At 45.4% G+C, this 21,577-nt stretch overlaps 1 protein-coding gene across 2 annotated transcripts in view; it reads right to left on the minus strand.

The window, feature by feature from the left end:
• triqk (triple QxxK/R motif containing) overlaps positions 1-21,577 on the minus strand; it is a 47,231-nt gene that overhangs the window by 15,505 nt on the left and 10,149 nt on the right. For both annotated transcript variants that reach the window (XM_020475517.2, XM_031789143.1), the window contains exon 4: positions 8,942-9,027. In XM_020475517.2, coding sequence (XP_020331106.2) covers positions 8,942-9,027 — 86 coding nt within the window. The remainder of the gene's footprint in view (positions 1-8,941; positions 9,028-21,577) is intronic.

The raw sequence follows: 21,577 nt of genomic DNA on the forward strand, positions 1-21,577 counted from the left end.
ACCAGGTAGGCTAGTTGAGAACACCTTTATTTAACCAGGTAGGCTAGTTGAGAACACCTTTATTTAACCAGGTAGGCTAGTTGAGAACAAGTTCTCATTTGCAACTGCGACCTGGCCAAGATAAAGCATAGCAGTGTGAGCATACAACAAAGAGTTACACATGGAGTAAACAATTAACAAGTCAATAACACAGTAGAAAACAAAGGGGGGGTCTATATACAATGTGTGCAAAAGGCATGAGGAGGTAGGCAAATAATTACAATTTTGCAGATTAACACTGGAGTGATAAAAGATCAGATGGTCATGTACAGGTAGAGATATTGGTGTGCAGAAGAGCAGAAAAGTAAATAAATAAAAACAGTATGGGGATGAGGTAGGTGAAAAGGGTGGGCTATTTACCAATAGACTATGTACAGCTGCAGCGATCGGTTAGCTGCTCAGATAGCTGATGTTTGAAGTTGGTGAGGGAGATAAAAGTCTCCAACTTCAGCGATTTTTGCAATTCGTTCCAGTCACAGGCAGCAGAGTACTGGAACGAAAGGCGGCCAAATGAGGTGTTGGCTTTAGGGATGATCAGTGAGATACACCTGCTGGAGCGCGTGCTACGGATGGGTGTTGCCATCGTGACCAGTGAGCTGAGATAAGGCGGAGCTTTACCTAGCATAGACTTGTAGATGACCTGGAGCCAGTGGGTCTGGCGACGAATATGTAGCGAGGGCCAGCCGACTAGAGCATACAAGTCGCAGTGGTGGGTGGTATAAGGTGCTTTAGTGACAAAACGGATGGCACTGTGATAGACTGCATCCAGTTTGCTGAGTAGAGTGTTGGAAGCCATTTTGTAGATGACATCGCCGAAGTCGAGGATCGGTAGGATAGTCAGTTTTACTAGGGTAAGCTTGGCGGCTTGAGTGAAGGAGGCTTTGTTGCGGAATAGAAAGCCGACTCTTGATTTGATTTTCGATTGGAGATGTTTGATATGAGTCTGGAAGGAGAGTTTGCAGTCTAGCCAGACACCTAGGTACTTATAGACGTCCACATATTCTAGGTCGGAACCATCCAGGGTGGTGATGCTAGTCGGGCATGCAGGTGCAGGCAGCGACCGGTTGAAAAGCATGCATTTGGTTTTACTAGCGTTTAAGAGCAGTTGGAGGCCACGGAAGGAGTGTTGTATGGCATTGAAGCTTGTTTGGAGGTTAGATAGCACAGTGTCCAAAGACGGGCCGAAAGTATATAGAATGGTGTCGTCTGCGTAGAGGTGGATCAGGGAATCGCCCGCAGCAAGAGCAACATCATTGATATACACAGAGAAAAGAGTCGGCCCGAGAATTGAACCCTGTGGCACCCCCATAGAGACTGCCAGAGGACCGGACAGCATGCCCTCCGATTTGACACACTGAACTCTGTCTGCAAAGTAATTGGTGAACCAGGCAAGGCAGTCATCCGAAAAACCGAGGCTACTGAGTCTGCCGATAAGAATATGGTGATTGACAGAGTCGAAAGCCTTGGCAAGGTCGATGAAGACGGCTGCACAGTACTGTCTTTTATCGATGGCGGTTATGATGTCGTTTAGTACCTTGAGTGTGGCTGAGGTGCACCCATGACCGGCTCGGAAACCAGATTGCACAGCGGAGAAGGTACGGTGGGATTCGAGATGGTCAGTGACCTGTTTGTTGACTTGGCTTTCGAAGATCTTAGATAGGCAGGGCAGGATGGATATAGGTCTGTAACAGTTTGGGTCCAGGGTGTCTCCCCCTTTGAAGAGGGGGATGACTGCGGCAGCTTTCCAATCCTTGGGGATCTCAGACGAGATGAAAGAGAGGTTGAACAGGCTGGTAATAGGGGTTGCGACAATGGTGGCAGATAGTTTCAGAAATAGAGGGTCCAGATTGTCAAGCCCAGCTGATTTGTACGGGTCCAGGTTTTGCAGCTCTTTCAGAACATCTGCTATCTGGATTTGGGTAAAGGAGAACCTGGAGAGGCTTGGGCGAGGAGCTGCGGGGGGGGCGGAGCTGTTGGCCGAGGTTGAAGTAGCCAGGCGGAAGGCATGGCCAGCCGTTGAGAAATGCTTATTGAAGTTTTCGATAATCATGGATTTATCAGTGGTGACCGTGTTACCTAGCCTCAGTGCAGTGGGCAGCTGGGAGGAGGTGCTCTTGTTCTCCATGGACTTCACAGTGTCCCAGAACTTTTTGGAGTTGGAGCTACAGGATGCAAACTTCTGCCTGAAGAAGCTGGCCTTAGCTTTCCTGACTGACTGCGTGTATTGGTTCCGGACTTCCCTGAACAGTTGCATATGTTGGGCATGGTTAATGTTTGTTATTTTTGTGTGGTGTCTGTGGACTGAGCAGTTGTCTCGGGGGCACATCTGTGGCTTGGTGGAATTTGCCAGCATGCTGGGGAGTTTTTCCTTGCCAGCGGGCTACAGTGCGTAAATTCCCACCGCAAATCTGCACGAAGACTAGGGTTGAGTTATTGTAGGTTTTGGGGATCTCATCTCTCTTCTGTGGTGCTCAGGGTGATTGTCAATTCTCTGGTTGTGGTCTGGTGTGCTCAGCAGAAGGGAAGAGCGAGATTTTTTTTTTGTGATTATGGCGTCTTATGTAGATAAGTTCATTCGCTCTCCATCAGAGGAATTGTTAGATTTAGGTACTAAAGTACAGCTTTTGAAGGTCGCGGAACACTACAAGGTTGAGATTAGTGATAAACGTCTAAAGAATTCTATTAGGTTGATATTGAAGGCCAATCTGATGGAGAGTGGTATTCTTGAAGTTACCACTGGGCCAGCCTCTGCTGAGGATTTGTCGTCTCCCCATAACGTTACAATGGCCATTCCATCGGTTAGCCCTAGTAGCCTTCTTTTTGAACAGCAGAAAGAACTGCTTTTGTTACAGCTGGAGAATGATCGTGAGAAGAGAGAGCATGATCGGCAGCATGATCGTGAGAAGCTAGAGCATGATCGTGAGAAGCTAGAGCATGATCGTGAGAAGCTAGAGCATGATCGTGAGAAGCTAGAGCATGATCGTGTAAAGTATGAAAAGGAATTGGCATTTAAACGAGATCTGGAGCGTGCTAAAATCAAGTTGCAACAAGAACGTATAGAGTTGGTTAGGGAAGGAAAGATCTCAGGGGAGAGTTTGTTTTGGGAAGGTGACCCAGATTTACCTAGGGGTAGTTCTGCTTTTGGTCGTGCCCCAGAGACATTTGATATTGTTGGGAACTTACGGTTATTGCCTCAGTTTAATGAAAAGGACCCCGAGACATTCTTTTCGTTGTTTGAGCGGGTTGCTGACGCTAGGAGTTGGCCTGATTCTGACCGCACTTTAATGTTGCAGTGTGTGCTGACTGGTAAAGCACAGGAAGCATATTCAGCTCTTAGTGCACTAGACAGTACCAGTTATGATAAAGTTAAAACAGCTGTGTTACAGATTTATGAATTGGTCCCTGAGGCTTACCGCCAACGATTTAGAACTTTAAAAAGGGATGATAAGCAGACTCATGTTGAGTTTGCGCGACAGTTATCTTTACAGTTTAATCGCTGGTGTTCCGCCTCTGCAGTTGTGACTTTCCAAGGGCTGTGTGATCTGATTATGTTAGAGCAATTTAAGGACACAATTCCTGATCGTATCGCCACGTATATTAACGAACAGAAAGTAAAGAATGTTGCTGAAGCTGCAGTTTTGGCAGATGAGTATGTGTTGACTCACAAAAGTGTCTTTGCAGAGCCCCGTATTCGGAAAGAGTGGGGGCGTTCGGATAGATTTGGGCTTCGCTCACCGAGATACTTTGGTTCACGGGCAGAGTTCTATTCAACTAGGGTTGAGCCTGACTCCCATGGTAAAGCTGACTTTGGGCAGGAGTGTCACTACTGTCAAGGTTCAGGTCATTGGAAAAACGAATGTCCACTTCTCAGGTCAAAGGGTGCTTATGCTAAATCTAAGCCTACCGCGTTAGCTGCACCTGTTCCACATCAGTTCACTCATGACTCATTTCCTCAAGCCCAGGAGAATGTGAAAGTCCATATTGATCCAGACTATTTACCTTTCATTACGGAAGGTTTTGTGTCTATGTTAGGAAGTAAAGACCTAGTGCCAGTGAAGATCCTGAGAGACACAGGTGCCTCTGAATCATTTGTGTTACCCTTTTCTGCTGAGACTGATTCGGGGAATAGTGTTCTAATTAGGGGAATAGGTTTGAACACTCTGTCAGTTCCATTGCATAAACTGATGTTGGATTGTGGGCTGGTGAAGGGTGAAGTTGTTGTGGGGGTGCGTCCTTCGTTGCCTATTGAGGGTATCGACGTTATCCTTGGGAATAACTTGGCTGGTGAGCGTGTATGGCCAGTCGTGTTTCCATCTCTAGTGGTTTCCACTAAGCCGTCATTTGTTGGGATTCCTGATGAGAGTGTACAGAGTTTCCCAGAGGTGTTCTCTGCGTGTGCAGTGACACGTTCTATGAGCCGTGGCGAACTGGTTACTGCGCCGACTAATGATAATAATACAAAGTATGTCACTGTTTTCCCTGTTATCCCGTTATCTGTAACCCGGTCAGATCTAATCAATGCGCAACGGGATGACCCCACGTTGGAAGAGTTGCGTGATCAAATTGTGCCTGTAGAACAGTTGGGAGATGTCGCCCATGGCTATTTTCTCCAAGAGGATGTCCTGATGAGAAAGTGGGTGTCTCATGATAGTTGTTTTCTGGGGGAGGCAATTAGTCAGGTTGTTGTACCAGTTAAGCTTCGTGAGTTGGTGTTGGAAACTTCTCACAGCGACGTTGCTGGACATATGGGGGTAAGGAAAACCTACAATCGCATATTAAGACATTTCTTTTGGCCTAGATTAAAGAGGGATGTTTTTGATTTTATCAAAACTTGTCACACCTGTCAATTAACTGGTAAGCCTAATCAAGCTATTAAACCAGTACCATTGTTTCCTATTCCTGTACTCAGCCAACCTTTTGAGTATCTGATTATTGACTGTGTGGGTCCTCTGCCTCGTTCTAAAAAGGGTAGCAGTTACCTGTTCACTGTGATGTGTCAGACCACTAGGTTTCCTGCTGCCTATCTTCTCCGATCTATCACGACTAAGTCTGTGTTAAAAGCATTGACTCAGTTTCTCTCATTGTTTGGAATCCCTAAGGTCATTCAGAGTGATCAAGGATCTAATTTTACCTCTAATCTGTTTAGTCAGGTTCTTCAACAGCTCCATATTAAACACAATTTGTCTAGCGCCTATCACGCGCAAAGTCAAGGAGCACTGGAACGTTTCCATCAAACACTTAAGTCCTTGTTGAGAGCTTATTGTACTGAGATGGATAAGGATTGGAAGGAGTGGTTGCCTTGGTTACTGTTAGCCGCTAGGGAAGTTTCACAGGAGAGCACAGGTTTCAGTCCAAATGACCTTGTGTTTGGACATAGGGTGCGTGGACTTTTATCTGTTCTCCAGGATGACTGGAAGTCTCCCGAGCCTCCTCAGTCCCTATTATCGTATGTGTGTGATTTCCGGCGACGACTGTACGCCGCTGGTGAAATGGCTAAAGAGAAGTTATCATCTTCACAGGAGAGGATGAAGGGCATATTTGATCGCCGAACTGAGCCTCGTCACTTTAGTCCAGGTGACCAGGTTCTTGCTCTGCTCCCAATTGTTGGTTCTCCTTTTCAAGCCAAGTTTCAAGGTCCATATACAGTGGTGCGCCAGTAAACTGAGCAAAATTATCTAGTTGCCACTCCAGAACGGAGGAAAGCACACCAGCTGTGCCATGTAAATCTGTTAAAACCCTATTATGCACGTTCCTCTGAGACTGAACAGTGGGATTCTACAGAGGACGGTAAACCTGTTCTTTTGGCTGATACCGTTGTTTCCTTGTGTTCTTGTCCTGCTAGATCTGTGCATGAGGAGGAAGATGTTCCTGGTCCTGACGATTGTATATTGCGGGGTAGATTGTCTAAAATATCCAGTGTTTCTGAATTTTTCAGTCTTCTCACTCACCTACCTGTTGATGGGCGGAAAGAGATGGTTGATCTTATTCAGAGATTTCCAGGTTTGTTTTCTGATACACCTACACGTACAAACTTAATAGAACATGATATTGGCATTGGAGGTGCTGACCCCATTCGTCAGCGGTTCTATAGAGTTTCTTCAGAGAAACTACGTTGTCTGGATGCTGAGGTCAAGTACATGCTGGAGAGTAAGATAGCAGAGCATTCTTTCTCCAGTTGGGCTTCTCCCTGTATCTGGGTCAGTAAACCGGATGGAACAAACCGTTTTTGTACGGACTACCGTAAGGTAAACAGTGTCACAAAGCCAGATTCATTTCCTCTTCCTCGGATGGAGGACTGTGTTGATCAAGTCGGTGCAGCTAAGTTTGTGAGCAAATTTGACCTGTTAAAAGGCTATTGGCAGGTGCCACTGACGAGTAGGGCACGTGAAATCTCTGCCTTTATTACACCCTTTAGTCTGTACTCGTATTCGGTTATGAGTTTCGGTCTGCGCAATGCACCTGCCACTTTTCAGCGACTTATGAACAGGGTTGTCGCCGGTCTGACCGGGTGCGCTGTTTATTTGGACGATGTAGTAATATATGCAGATACTTGGGAAGAACATCTGTCCCGTATTCAAGCCTTGTTCGAACGTCTGGCTGCGGGTCGCCTCACAATCAATCTGGCTAAATGTGAGTTTGCTCAGGCGACCGTTACATACCTTGGAAAAGTGGTTGGGCAGGGTGAAGTGCGTCCTGTTCGGGCTAAAGTGGTGGCTATTGATGCTTTTCCACCACCAACTACTAAAAAGGAACTGATGCGTTTCTTGGGCATGATTGGGTATTACCGTAGTTTTTGTAGGAACTTCTCTACTGTGGTCGCTCCCTTGACAGATATGCTGAAAGCTAAGGCTGTTTACGTTTGGTCTACTCGTTGTCAACACTCTTTTGAAGATGCAAAGAGGTTGCTGACCTCAACTCCGGTGCTGGCTGCTCCTCACGTGGATTTGTCATTTACCTTGCAGGTGGATGCTAGTCATGTGGGGGCAGGTGCAGTTTTGCTGCAAGCAGATGTGTCTGGGATTGAGATGCCTGTTAGTTTCTTTTCCAAAAAGTTTAACGATTATCAGTTGAACTATTCGGTTATTGAAAAGGAAGCGCTAGCACTCATTTGGGCGCTACAACACTTCGAAGTGTATGTCGGGTCGGGGGTAGTGCCCATTGTGGTCTACACCGACCATAACCCCCTCACTTTTTTGAGGTCCATGATGTGTCCAAACCAGAGGATAATGCGATGGTGTTTATTTTTACAATCATTCCATCTCGATGTGAGGCACATCCGGGGGACTGAAAACGTGATTGCTGATGCGCTCTCTCGTGCGCCCTGTTCCTAAATGTTTACGTGACTGACCATTGTTTCGTATTGTCGTGTTCTCTCTGTCCTGTCTGCTCCCTCCTGGTCTTGTTTTCTTATTTCCTCTTAAATGTTGCTTCCTGTGCGAAGGTCGCTGAGGTCTGGGGAGGAGGTTGGCTGGGGCAAAGTGTGAACACGTAAACCCTCATCAATTTGTGGCGCAGAAGCTGTGTCAATTTGGAACTTAGGCTGGTATTTTGTTCCGGGGTCCTTGTTGGTCCCCGGTTTTATGGGGGGGGGGGGGGTGACGACCCTCCCACTCTGTCTGCCGTATTCTCTCTCTGTTATTTCCTTATTAGGATGCTGGTGGGCGGAGTTGGGAGGGTCGTCAGCTACATGGGAAACACCTGGGCCCGGTGTCTCCCAGGATAAATACACCACTTCCCCATTCATGGAAGAGACTCTCTCCATGCAGACACCTTTATGGATTTTGTTGTGTTTCTTGGTGGTTTTTGGGTTGTTTGTGACAACATCTTTCAACACCCTGCATTATCACATTCATGCATGCAAAACACTCACTTACACTACTGATTACTGATTACACACACCATTGTATATTTTCCTTAGTTGCTTTAGTTAATAAATATATATTTTGTTACTCCTTATCTCCACGTTGTCTCCCTTTTGTTACGGGCTTTGAGCCGGTTCGTGACAGTAAGTTAGAGTGGAGGACAGAGGAGCCTCTTAAAGAAGAAGTTACAGGTCTGTGAGAGACAGAAATCTTGCTTGTTTGTAGGTGACCAAATACTTATTTTGTATTTTGCTGATTCATAATTTTGTACAGATATCCAAGGGTTTGCGACGTTCAGTAATGAGAACTGATGATGTCATAATAATACATTAATAGAAGACTCGAGAAGATATGAAAATAGTAGATTCGGGAAAACAGACTAAACATTTTCCCGTGGTGCCGACTTCCTAGTTAATTAAAGTTTACATGAATAGTTAATCATGTAATAATTATTATCAGATTTGTACCTTGTCAGCTCTGGGGTTTGAACTTGCAACCTTCCGGTTATTAGTCCAACGCTCTAACCACTAGGCTACTATTATTACACAGAGAATTGATTTGATAAAATAAGTCTTCACATTTAATGATAGTCAGACGACACATTCATATAATATATATATATTTTTAAACACTAATAAACACTACTTTTGGGGCCAAAAGCGGCTAACAGAAACCCTGAACAGATTATACTATAAACTACAGCTTACTGCTAACAAAGGAGCTAAATAATATTAGACATGTTTATATAATATGTGCTACTTATTACATTTTGTGTTTTAAATTGTGGACAATTACATTTTCTGTATTGTTCCCGGGGCAAATGAGACCTAAGTCTCAAGGTGTTTTCAACGGTTAAATAGAAGTTAATAGATAATGCTTCTAGAAAGAAAATGGCTTAAATGCATGAAGGGAAATAGAACACACTCTTAATATAAAATGGCAGATTAGACGGTGTGTGTGTGTGTTTGTGACCAGTGGGCATAAAACCATTTCATCACAGAGAGGAGAGGAGGGTATGAAGGAGGGTGAGACATACAGACCCTTATTCCAGGAGCACTCTTCTTCGCCTCAGCCTTCAACTTCGTCAACTTCAGAGCTGACTTGGTCTTCTTGTAGTCTTGTTTACCTGAAATATAAAATGGACATAGATATAATATACACTGCTCAAAAAAAATAAAGGGAACACTTAAACAACACAATGTAACTCCAAGTCAATCACACTTCTGTGAAATCACTGTCCACTTAGGAAGTAACACTGACAATACATTTCACATGCTGTTGTGCAAATGGAATAGACAACAGGTGGAATTATAGGCAATTAGCAAGACACCCCCAATAAAGGAGTGGTTCTGCAGGTGACAACCACAGACCACTTCTCAGTTCCTATGCTTCCTGGCTGATGTTTTGGTCACTTTTGAATGCTTTTTATTTTTTTTAACCTTTATTTAACCAGGCAAGTCAGTTAAGAACACATTCTTATTTTCAATGACGGCCTGGGAACAGTGGGTTAACTGTCTTGTTCAGGGGCAGAACGACAGATTTGTACCTTGTCAGCTCGGGGGTTTGAACTCACAACCTTCCGGGTACTAGTCCAACGCTCTAACCACTAGGCTACCCTGCCGGTGCTTTCACTCTAGAGGTAGCATGAGACGGAGTCTACAACCCACACAAGTGGCTCAGGTAGTGCAGCTCATCCAGGATGGTACATCAATGCGAGCTGTGGGAAGAAGGTTTACTGTGTCTGTCAGCGTAGTGTCCAGAGCATGGGAGGCGCTACCAGGAGACAGGCCAGTACATCAGGAGATGTGGAGGAGGCCGTAGGAGGGCAACAACCCAGCAGCAGGACCACTACCTCCACTACCTCCGCCTTTGTGCAAGGAGGAGCAGGAGGAGCACTGCCAGAGCCCTGCAAAATGACCTCCAGCAGGCCACAAATGTGCATGTGTCTGCTCAAAACGGTCAGAAACAGACTCCATGAGGGCTCGAGACGTTTGGCATTTGCCAGAGAACACCAAGATTGGCAAATTCGCCACTGGCGCCCTGTGCTCTTAACAGATGAAAGCAGGTTCACACTGAGCATGTGACAGACGTGACAGAGTCTGGAGACGCCGTGGAGAACAATCTGCTGCCTGCAACATCCTCCAGCATGACCGGTTTGGTGCTCGCCAGAGGTAGCCTGACTGCCATTAGGTACCGCGATGAGATCCTCAGACCCCTTGTGAGACCATATGCTGGTGCGGTTGGCCCTGGGTTCCTCCTAATGCAAGACAATGCTAGACCTCATGTGGCTGGAGTGTGTCAGCAGTTCCTGCAAGAGGAAGGCATTGATGCTATGGACTGGCCCGCCCGTTCCCCAGACCGGAATCCAATTGAGCACATCTGGGACATCATGTCTCGCTCTATCCACCAACGCCACGTTGCACCACAGACTGTCCAGGAGTTGGCGGATGTTTTAGTCCAGGTCTGGGAGGAGATCCCTCGGGAGACCATCCGCTACCTCATCAGGAGCATGCCCAGGCGTTGTAGGGAGGTCATACAGCACGTGGAGGCCAAACACACTACTGAGCCTCATTTTGACTTGTTTTAAGGACATTACATCGAAGTTGGATCAGCCTGTAGTGTGGTTTTCCACTTTAATTTTGAGTGTGACTCCAAATCCAGACCTCCATGGGTTGATAAATTTGATTTCCATTGATCATTTTTGTGTGATTTTGTTGTCAGCACATTCAACTATGTAAAGAAACAAGTATTTAATAAGAATATTTCATTCATTCAGATCTAGGATGTGTTATTTTAGTGTTGAGCAGTAATATATATATATATATATAAAATCAATGTAAGAAATATATGGCCAAAAAAAATACAATGAATGAGAATGAGGACTGTGGTAATTGTATTTAATTAACTGCTCACACACACAAAGTGAGATATTTGTATGCATGGTTCAGTTTGGATTCTAAACAGCTGTTCTTTCTGAGGTGAAGCGGACAAACTGGTCACCAGGTAGGGTGGAGGGGCAGAAAGGAGTAGAGGAGAGAGGTAGAGAGGTGTCCTTGGTGACTCCAGCAGAATGCCCAGGGTGAGGTCTGGCAGAGTGCTGTCAACACACAGGGCCAGTTTACAGACACACTCCTAGATAGTTACCGTCTAAACACACTCCTAGACAATCACTCTGGAACAAATAGGCCTTGGCCTCCCACATACAGATGGATGGGGCAGAGTCTGCCTCTTTCTCTCTGACACTACTCCAGCGTGTATATATGGTAATCAGGGTGGAACAGACTGGGGGAAAGAAATCATTAGCAGACAGAACGTCAAACAGAATGTCTAGTGGTCTCTACAGGTTCACAACTATTTAATTCAGAATTGAAGAATGATACTCAAGAGGGCACAAAATGGTTCCACTTAAAACCTAAATGTAAGAGTTGCTTGAGTGGCTTCTAAATTTCACCTGTTATAGTGTAAAACACCATACGACTGGGTTAAACTAGTTGTATCAGCTTGTGAAAGCATTACCAGCCTGCACCTGGAATGCATTGGTCATTTAGATGTATTACGGATCCCCATTACTCTTCCTGGGGTCCAACACACAGATACATACATCATCACATCACACAGTGTGTTCCCTCAGGCCACTACTCTACTACCACACAACATCACATCACACAGTGTGTTCCCTCAGGCCGCTACTCTACAATACAACATCACATCACACAGTGTGTTCCCTCAGGCCACTACTCTACTACCACATATCTACAATACAACATCACACAGTGTGTTCCCTCAGGCCACTACTCTACTACCACATATCTACAATACAACATCACATCACACAGTGTGTTCCCTCAGGCCACTACTCTACTACCACACATCTACAATACAACATCACATCACACAGTGTGTTCCCTCAGGCCACTACTCTACTACCACACAACATCACATCACACAGTGTGTTCCCTCAGGCCACTACTCTACCACCACACATCTACAATACAACATCACATCACACAGTGTGTTCCCTCAGGCCACTACTCTACTACCACATATCTACAATACAACATCACATCACACAGTGTGTTCCCTCAGGCCACTACTCTACTACCACACAACATCACATCACACAGTGTGTTCCCTCAGGCCACTACTCTACCACCACACATCTACAATACAACATCACATCACACAGTGTGTTCCCTCAGGCCACTACTCTACCACCACACAACATCACATCACACAGTGTGTTCCCTCAGGCCACTACTCTACTACCACACAACATCACATCACACAGTGTGTTCCCTCAGGCCACTACTCTACTACCACATATCTACAATACAACATCACATCACACAGTGTGTTCCCTCAGGCCACTACTCTACTACCACATATCTACAATACAACATCACATCACACAGTGTGTTCCCTCAGGCCACTACCACATATCTACAATACAACATCACACAGTGTGTTCCCTCAGGCCACTACTCTACTACCACACATCTACAATACAACATCCATGTGTACGTGTGTAGAGTGTGTGTGTGTGTCTCTTCACACAGTCCCCGCTGTTACCTGATGTGGAATAGAGTTCCATGTAGTCATGGCTCTATGTAGTACTGTACACCTCCCATAGTCTGTTCTGGACTTGGGGACTGTGAAGAGACTTCTGGTGGCATGTCTTATGGGGTATGCATGGGTGTAGAGACTAATTAACTCCAGTAATTGTGTTCCGTGTGCAGGGAGAGATTAGTCAGTAAAATTCCTGTCATCGCAGTGTTAAATATAGTCTGCCCTATATGAAGAGACAAATTTAAAATAATTATACATTATTTGTGGCTTTGCCTTACAGGTAGGTTTTTGGACAACAATGGAATTTAATCACACACAATATCACAGGACTCAGGATTAGGGAGGAGCTGTGGGTGGTGAAGAGCAAGATAGGGGCGATGGACGGAGAGCCATACACGGTTTTCCTTAACGGTCTGACCATTGAAACCACCAATTGGGGAGAGATGACCAAAACGTGTTCAAAAACCGAAAGAACCGTTTGTTGAATTTGTAGAAAGGTTTAGATCAGAGGTGGTTAGACACAGTGGATTATCTGACATGGGGGAGATGAAGACCCACTAAATTCCTCCAGAAAAAAAAAATGGGGCAATCACTCATCAGCTTATGCAAACATGATGATGTGCGAAAAACATTTCCACAACTAATGACTGGGAGAGAAAACTACGGCGACATCACGAATGGACAGAGACATCAATCAACATAATAAACCAACTGTCAGAGTTGTGCAGGTTTCCGAGTAAAACCAAACAACATCATTCGTTCAGCAGAAGAGAAACCTGGTGTATATGTCATTATTATGGGATTGCTGGTCACTGTGGCAACGAGAATGTCGGAAAAGTGATTTTATGAGAAGAAGTGGCCAGGAGAAGATGGGTCCATCTAAGGGAAAATGGAATCAAGACAACAGCCCCAATGACATTGTTGATGCAGAAATGTAAGAAGCTCTTCCCATCTCAGCAGCAGAGGTTGCTAGATGCTGTGGAGGTAAACTGACAGACTCCCCTCTTACGTCCCATCTCAGCAGCAGAGGTTGCTAGATGCTGTGGAGGTAAACTGACAGACTCCCCTCTTACGTCCCATCTCAGCAGCAGAGGTTGCTAGATGCTGTGGAGGTAAACTGACAGACTCCCCTCTTACGTCCCATCTCAGCAGCAGAGGTTGCTAGATGCTGTGGAGGTAAACTGACAGACTCCCCTCTTACGTCCCATCTCAGCAGCAGAGGTTGCTAGATGCTGTGGAGGTAAACTGACAGACTCCCCTCTTACGTCCCATCTCAGCAGCAGAGGTTGCTAGATGCTGTGGAGGTAAACTGACAGACTCCCCTCTTACGTCCCATCTCAGCAGCAGAGGTTGCTAGATGCTGTGGAGGTAAACTGACAGACTCCCCTCTTACGTCCCATCTCAGCAGCAGAGGTTGCTAGATGCTGTGGAGGAAAACTGACAGACTCCCCTCTTACGTCCCATCTCAGCAGCAGAGGTTGCTAGATGCTGTGGAGGTAAACTGACAGACTCCCCTCTTACGTCCCATCTCAGCAGCAGAGGTTGCTAGATGCTGTGGAGGTAAACTGACAGACTCCCCTCTTACGTCCCATCTCAGCAGCAGAGGTTGCTAGATGCTGTGGAGGTAAACTGACAGACTCCCCTCTTACGTCCCATCTCAGCAGCAGAGGTTGCTAGATGCTGTGGAGGTAAACTGACAGACTCCCCTCTTACGTCCCATCTCAGCAGCAGAGGTTGCTAGATGCTGTGGAGGTAAACTGACAGACTCCCCTCTTACGTCCCATCTCAGCAGCAGAGGTTGCTAGATGCTGTGGAGGTAAACTGACAGACTCCCCTCTTACGTCCCATCTCAGCAGCAGAGGTTGCTAGATGCTGTGGAGGTAAACTGACAGACTCCCCTCTTACGTCCCATCTCAGCAGCAGAGGTTGCTAGATGCTGTGGAGGTAAACTGACAGACTCCCCTCTTACGTCCCATCTCAGCAGCAGAGGTTGCTAGATGCTGTGGAGGTAAACTGACAGACTCCCCTCTTACGTCCCATCTCAGCAGCAGAGGTTGCTAGATGCTGTGGAGGTAAACTGACAGACTCCCCTCTTACGTCCCATCTCAGCAGCAGAGGTTGCTAGATGCTGTGGAGGTAAACTGACAGACTCCCCTCTTACGTCCCATCTCAGCAGCAGAGGTTGCTAGATGCTGTGGAGGTAAACTGACAGACTCCCCTCTTACGTCCCATCTCAGCAGCAGAGGTTGCTAGATGCTGTGGAGGTAAACTGACAGACTCCCCTCTTACGTCCCATCTCAGCAGCAGAGGTTGCTAGATGCTGTGGAGGTAAACTGACAGACTCCCCTCTTACGTCCCATCTCAGCAGCAGAGGTTGCTAGATGCTGTGGAGGTAAACTGACAGACTCCCCTCTTACGTCCCATCTCAGCAGCAGAGGTTGCTAGATGCTGTGGAGGTAAACTGACAGACTCCCCTCTTACGTCCCATCTCAGCAGCAGAGGTTGCTAGATGCTGTGGAGGTAAACTGACAGACTCCCCTCTTACGTCCCATCTCAGCTGGCATATGAAAATCAGATGCAATATAAAGTGAACATGATGGTTAATAACGTTTCAGTAGATATGCTGAAGGCATTGTATTGCCCATATTTTATGTGTCGTGTCTTTGGCTATGCCGGATTAAGTGATATGACATGCAATTCTATAAAATAAATTATCCGTAATTAATATTACCTGATTGAGCTAATCATGTAAAATGTAATTAACTAGAGAGTCGGGGCACCACAAAATAATATTTATAGAGCTGTTATCTTCCAAATAAACTCTAAAAGACCTAGTAATATTTTACATCAATAGCAGTCAATATTAATCGTCACCTTAATTCAGTCTCATCTGAAAGTTTACAATATTGGGTTTCATTATTTATTTACTAAATACCTAACTAATCACACACAATTACATATACAAAGAATTAATTAAACCTCGATTACAAATTACGTCATAAAGGAAAACGTCCCTAGCGGGCGGAACAGATATGACAGCTGGTTACACAAAAGAAAAGGGGCTGGGTTTGAGTGAAAGAGCGGGAAGACTGAGGAACAAAGGGCGAAGCTGTGCTATCGTAAATACAGTATCTTATGCATTCTAAATTACCGCCTATTTGGAAAAGGAAAATGCAATAAATATTTACTCTGAGCTGCGCTTCAGTAGGTTGGTGGTAGATGGAAGGCCGTGTTGCCCAACCGAGTCCTTTGAAGAATGTCTCTGGTGGTCAACTGGATACGTTGTAGTAATGTCATTGTGTGATAGACGGGATACTCTGTCTGTTCCTTCCTAACCCTCGTTTGCAGCGGCTGTTGCTAACTCAACGGCTAGGAGGTATCACTTCTGTAGTGAATAGGAATTCAAAGTTTATACCATTCGCAACCAAATCTCACGCTGATGTTGGCTTCGTTCTGTAGTTATTATCTGAACCATTCTGACATCGGACCGTCGTCCTCACATCCTCGGAACAGGAGGTTACATTGTCGTCAAGGCTTTATATAGGAAGGGAGAGGAGGGCGTGTTTCAAACGTTTTATAGCCCATGTCCCTTCACAGGGGCGGGCCACTGATTGAGCAGAGCCCTACCTTATGAAAACCCAAATCTCACATTTTAGAAGGTAAAATCACATTTCATCCCATCACGAATAATTTCATATTCAAACATTTAAATTGAACAACAATTCCATGTGAATCCGATAACTCTGATGTGTAGACTTTCCACTGTTGAGTTTGTCATCTTATCATTGATGAGAATGTCTCAGATGACAACCGAACTGACATATTCATTAAGTACCACCGCATATGTTCAATTGTTCGGATTACCAAAATATAGTTAATCCCCCCCCCCACCTTCTGATGTTCCCAGAATATCTATGTTAACCAAAGGGATTTGCAAATGTAACATCAGAAGGGTAGAGAGAGGAAAAAGGGGGGGAGGGAAGAGGTATTGGTCCAATGAAGATTGATGCAGGGGTGTGGATAGGCTCATTTAAAACAACCCATTTTAGCCCTTGATGTTATTATGCAACTTGACTCTACATCCAACATTTCTGAAGGGAAGGTGACGTGGCAAATTAGACAACTGCAGGGATCTACAGTTCAGATCCATGCTATTAGGACTACAAAGACAAATTAGTGTCAAACTTTTGATATGGAACCAGTGTGCTTGACAGGAGTTGTCCCACCTTGAACAAAACAATATCCCATTAGTAAGGAAGCTATGGATGCTACTAATGTGGTCAGTATATATCTATGGGACATGGGTATAGTTGAACAGGAAGCTATGGACACTACTATAGTAGTGAGTAAAGATCTATGGGACATGGGTATAGTTGAACAGGAAGCTATGGACGCTACTATAGTAGTGAGTAAAGATCTATGGTACATGGGTATAGTTGAACAGGAAGTTATGGACACTACTATAGTAGTGAGTAAATAGTCTATAGGATGTGGGTATAGTTGAACAGGAAGTTATGGACGCTACTATAGTAGTGAGTAAATAGTCTATAGGATGTGGGTATAGTTGAACAGGAAGCTATGGACGCTACTATAGTAGTGAGTAAAGATCTATGGGACATGGGTATAGTTGAACAGACACCATCTAATCCAGCTACTCTGATGTATCCTCCAGATACCACATTACTTAAACACGACTGTTGTGAGTTGTTTTGGATCAGCTCTCTGATGGGTTTAGAGTAATCCGTTGGAAAACCCTGAGTTTATCTTATACAGACTGTTCAAGCATTGTGGAGGGGGTGTGAGGCAGGCTGGACATGGGTAGTTACTACAATGGACAAGGTGATAATACCAGACACGTTATATTTCAGAAAAGCAGATGTTCATTTTATGAGTGACACAATGCTTAACTATTGCATACAACTCTCTAGTGGGGACTAACTCCCGAGGGGGGACATGACGTAGTGCCAGGACACTGGGTGATGATAAACAAATATGTGACCGACACGTTAGGGCCAAAATGGGAAGGTCCTTACCAAGTTTTTCCTTATAACGAGGTGAGCAGTAAAAGTCCAGGGAAAATCCACGATGGATACATGTCAGTCATTGCAAGGTTGTCCATGTTGATAACAAAGCTGAGCCTGGAGAATTAAGAACTGATTGATCAGCAATCGGGGGTCAATCTCAGGTGAAGAAGCATAGTAGAATGATCAGAATCTGATAAGCTTCTATGTTTTACACCTTAGTCATCATATTAGGAATATCTAGGGTGAAATGTCCAACATTTTACTGAAAATCAGGACAAGCTTACTGAGGGGAAATCTATGTGAAATATCAATCTCTTGAAACGAGGACAAGCTTACTGAGGGGAAATCTATGTGAAATATCAATCTCTCTTGAAACCAGGACGTTACTTTGACTTTTTTTGTTTCCTTCGTTACATGTTATGAGAATCTATCGTCTGAGGCTGAAGCAATAAACCTTGACTGTGCCTGAAACGATACAAGATCACAGATGAAGGTCTCATTAGAGACGTCCTTATCAACCAGTGGAACAGAAGAAGAACACCTCACTACCGGCAGACTGTCATAACGTCATGTCTAATAGTTATCTATGGGACTGATACCAGTGTGAAAGAGCTGGTCATGTCTAATAGTTATCTATGGGACTGATACCTGTGTGGAAGAGCTGGTCATGTCTAATAGTGATCTATGGGACTGATACCAGTGTGGAAGAGCTGGTCATGTCTAATAGTTATCTATGGGACTGATACCAGTGTGGAAGAGCTGGTCATGTCTAATAGTTATCTATGTGGGACTGATACCAGTGTGGAAGAGCTGGTCATGTCTAATAGTTATCTATGGGACTGATACCTGTGTGGAAGAGCTGGTCATGTCTAATAGTGATCTATGGGACTGATACCAGTGTGGAAGAGCTGGTCATGTCTAATAGTTATCTATGGGACTGATACCAGTGTGGAAGAGCTGGTCATGTCTAATAGTTATCTATGTGGGACTGATACCAGTGTGGAAGAGCTGGTCATGTCTAATAGTTATCTATGTGGGACTGATACCAGTGTGGAAGAGCTGGTCATGTCTAATAGTCATCTATGTGGGACTGATACAGGATGTGCTAACAGGGAATTATTGATCCATGGTTCAGAGACATGGGAGGAATATGTCTACAGAAATAGGCTGCTTGTTATTTGGCCATTGGCTAGTTTTATTGCAAGGAATTCTACTTGGTCAACCACAGGGCTGGGTTATAAAACGACATTCTGTCCCTTTGTTCTGGGGAGAATCACTGGAGGAACATCTCTGAGGAAAGGGGAGAATGACCATCAAATCAAAACAGGTGTAGACTTTAGTGAAATGCTTAATTACGAGCTCCTAACCGACAGCGCAGTTTAAATAAAAATATGGATAAGAGAGACAAAGTATGTAATTAAAGAGGAGCAGTAAAAAATTAACATTATATACAGAGTCAATGTGGAGGCTATATACAGGGTATTACAGTACAGAGTCAATGTGGAGGCTATATACAGGGTATTACGGTACAGAGTCAATGTGGAGGCTATATACAGGGTATTACAGTACAGAGTCAATGTGGAGGCTATATACAGGGTATTACGGTACAGAGTCAATGTGGAGGCTATATACAGGGTATTACGGTACAGAGTCAATGTGGAGGCTATATACAGGGGGTACCAGTACAGAGTCAATGTGGAGGCTATATACAGGGTGTTACGGTACAGAGTCAATGTGGAGGCTATATACAGGGGGTACCAGTACAGAGTCAATGTGGAGGCTATATACAGGGTGTTACGGTACAGAGTCAATGTGGAGGCTATATACAGGGTATTACGGTACAGAGTCAATGTGGAGGCTATATACAGGGTATTACGGTACAGAGTCAATGTGGAGGCTATATACAGGGTATTACGGTACAGAGTCAATGTGGAGGCTATATACAGGGTATTACGGTACAGAGTCAATGTGGAGGCTATATACAGGGTATTACGGTACAGAGTCAATGTGGAGGCTATATACAGGGTATTACGGTACAGAGTCAATGTGGAGGCTATATACAGGGTATTACGGTACAGAGTCAATGTGGAGGCTATATACAGGGTATTACGGTACAGAGTCAATGTGGAGGCTATATACAGGGTGTTACGGTACAGAGTCAATGTGGAGGCTATATACAGGGTATTACGGTACAGAGTCAATGTGGAGGCTATATACAGGGTGTTACGGTACAGAGTCAATGTGGAGGCTATATACAGGGTGTTACGGTACAGAATCAATGTGGAGGCTATATACAGGGTGTTACGGTACAGAGTCAATGTGGAGGCTATATACAGGGTGTTACGGTACAGAGTCAATGTGGAGGCTATATACAGGGTATTTGGTACAGAGTCAATGTGGAGGCTATATACAGGGTATTACGGTACAGAGTCAATGTGGAGGCTATATACAGGGTATTACGGTACAGAGTCAATGTGGAGGCTATATACAGGGTATTACGGTACAGAGTCAATGTGGAGGCTATATACAGGGTATTACGGTACAGAGTCAATGTGGAGGCTATATACAGGGTATTACGGTACAGAGTCAATGTGGAGGCTATATACAGGGTATTACGGTACAGAGTCAATGTGGAGGCTATATACAGGGTATTACGGTACAGAGTCAATGTGGAGGCTATATACAGGGTATTACGGTACAGAGTCAATGTGGAGGCTATATACAGGGTGTTACGGTACAGAGTCAATGTGGAGGCTATATACAGGGTATTACGGTACAGAGTCAATGTGGAGGCTATATACAGGGTATTACGGTACAGAGTCAATGTGGAGGCTATATACAGGGTATTACGGTACAGAGTCAATGTGGAGGCTATATACAGGGTATTACGGTACAGAGTCAATGTGGAGGCTATATACAGGGTATTACGGTACAGAGTCAATGTGGAGGCTATATACAGGGTATTACGGTACAGAGTCAATGTGGAGGCTATATACAGGGGGTGCCAGAGTCAACGTGCTAGGGCACCAGTTAATTGAAGTAGTATGTACATGTAGGTAGAGTTAATTAAAGTGACTATGCATAGATGACAACAGAGAGTGGCAGTGGAGAGGGGGGGGGGGCATTGTGAATCATCTGGGTAGCCATTTGACTATATGTTCAGGAGTCTTATGGCTTGGGGGCAGAAGCTGTGTAGAAGCCTCTGGTACTGCTTGCTGTGTGGTAGCAGAGAGAACAGTCTATGACTAGGGTGGCTGGAGTCTGACAATTGGTATGGTATAGAGGTCCTGGATGGCAGGAAGCTTGGCCCCAGTGACATACTGGGCCGTACGCACTACCCTCTGCAGTGCCTTGCGGTCGGAGGCCAAGGTGTTGCCATACCAGGCAGTGATGCAACCAGACAGGATGCTCTCGATGGTGCAGCTGTAGAACATTTTGAGGATCTGAGGACCCATGCCAAATCTTTTCAGTCTCCTGAGGGAGAATAGGTTGTGTCATGCCCTCTTCACGACTGTCATGTTGTGCTTGGATCATGTTAGTTTGTTGGCGATGTGGACACCAAGGAACTTGAAGCTCTCTACCTGCTCCACGACAGCCCCGTCGATGAGAACGGGGGCGTGCTCGGTCCTCCTTTTCCACAATCATCTTCTTAGTCTTGACCACATGGCCAGGTCTCTCCTGTCCTCCTCCTCTTCCCTCCAGTCCTCTTCTCCCATTCCCTCCCGTCCTCTTCTCTCCCATTCCCTCCCGTCCTCTTCTCTCCCATTCCCTCCCGTCCTCTTCTCTCCCATTCCCTCCCGTCCTCTTCTCTCCCATTCCCTCCCGTCCTCTTCTCTCCATTCCCTCCCGTCCTCTTCTCTCCCATTCCCTCCCGTCCTCTTCTCTCCCATTCCCTCCCGTCCTCTTCCCTCCCATTCCCTCCCGTCCTCTTCTCTCCCATTCCCTCCCGTCCTCTTCCTCTCCCATTCCCTCCCGTCCTCTTCTCTCCCATTCCCTCCCGTCCTCTTCTCTCCCATTCGCTCCTCTCCCTTCCTCCCTTTCCCTCCCGTCCTCTTCCCTCCCGTCCTCTTCCCTCCCGTCCTCTTC

Source organism: Oncorhynchus kisutch, linkage group LG14 (genome assembly GCF_002021735.2).
Source record: "Oncorhynchus kisutch isolate 150728-3 linkage group LG14, Okis_V2, whole genome shotgun sequence".
NCBI lineage: Eukaryota > Metazoa > Chordata > Actinopteri > Salmoniformes > Salmonidae > Oncorhynchus > Oncorhynchus kisutch.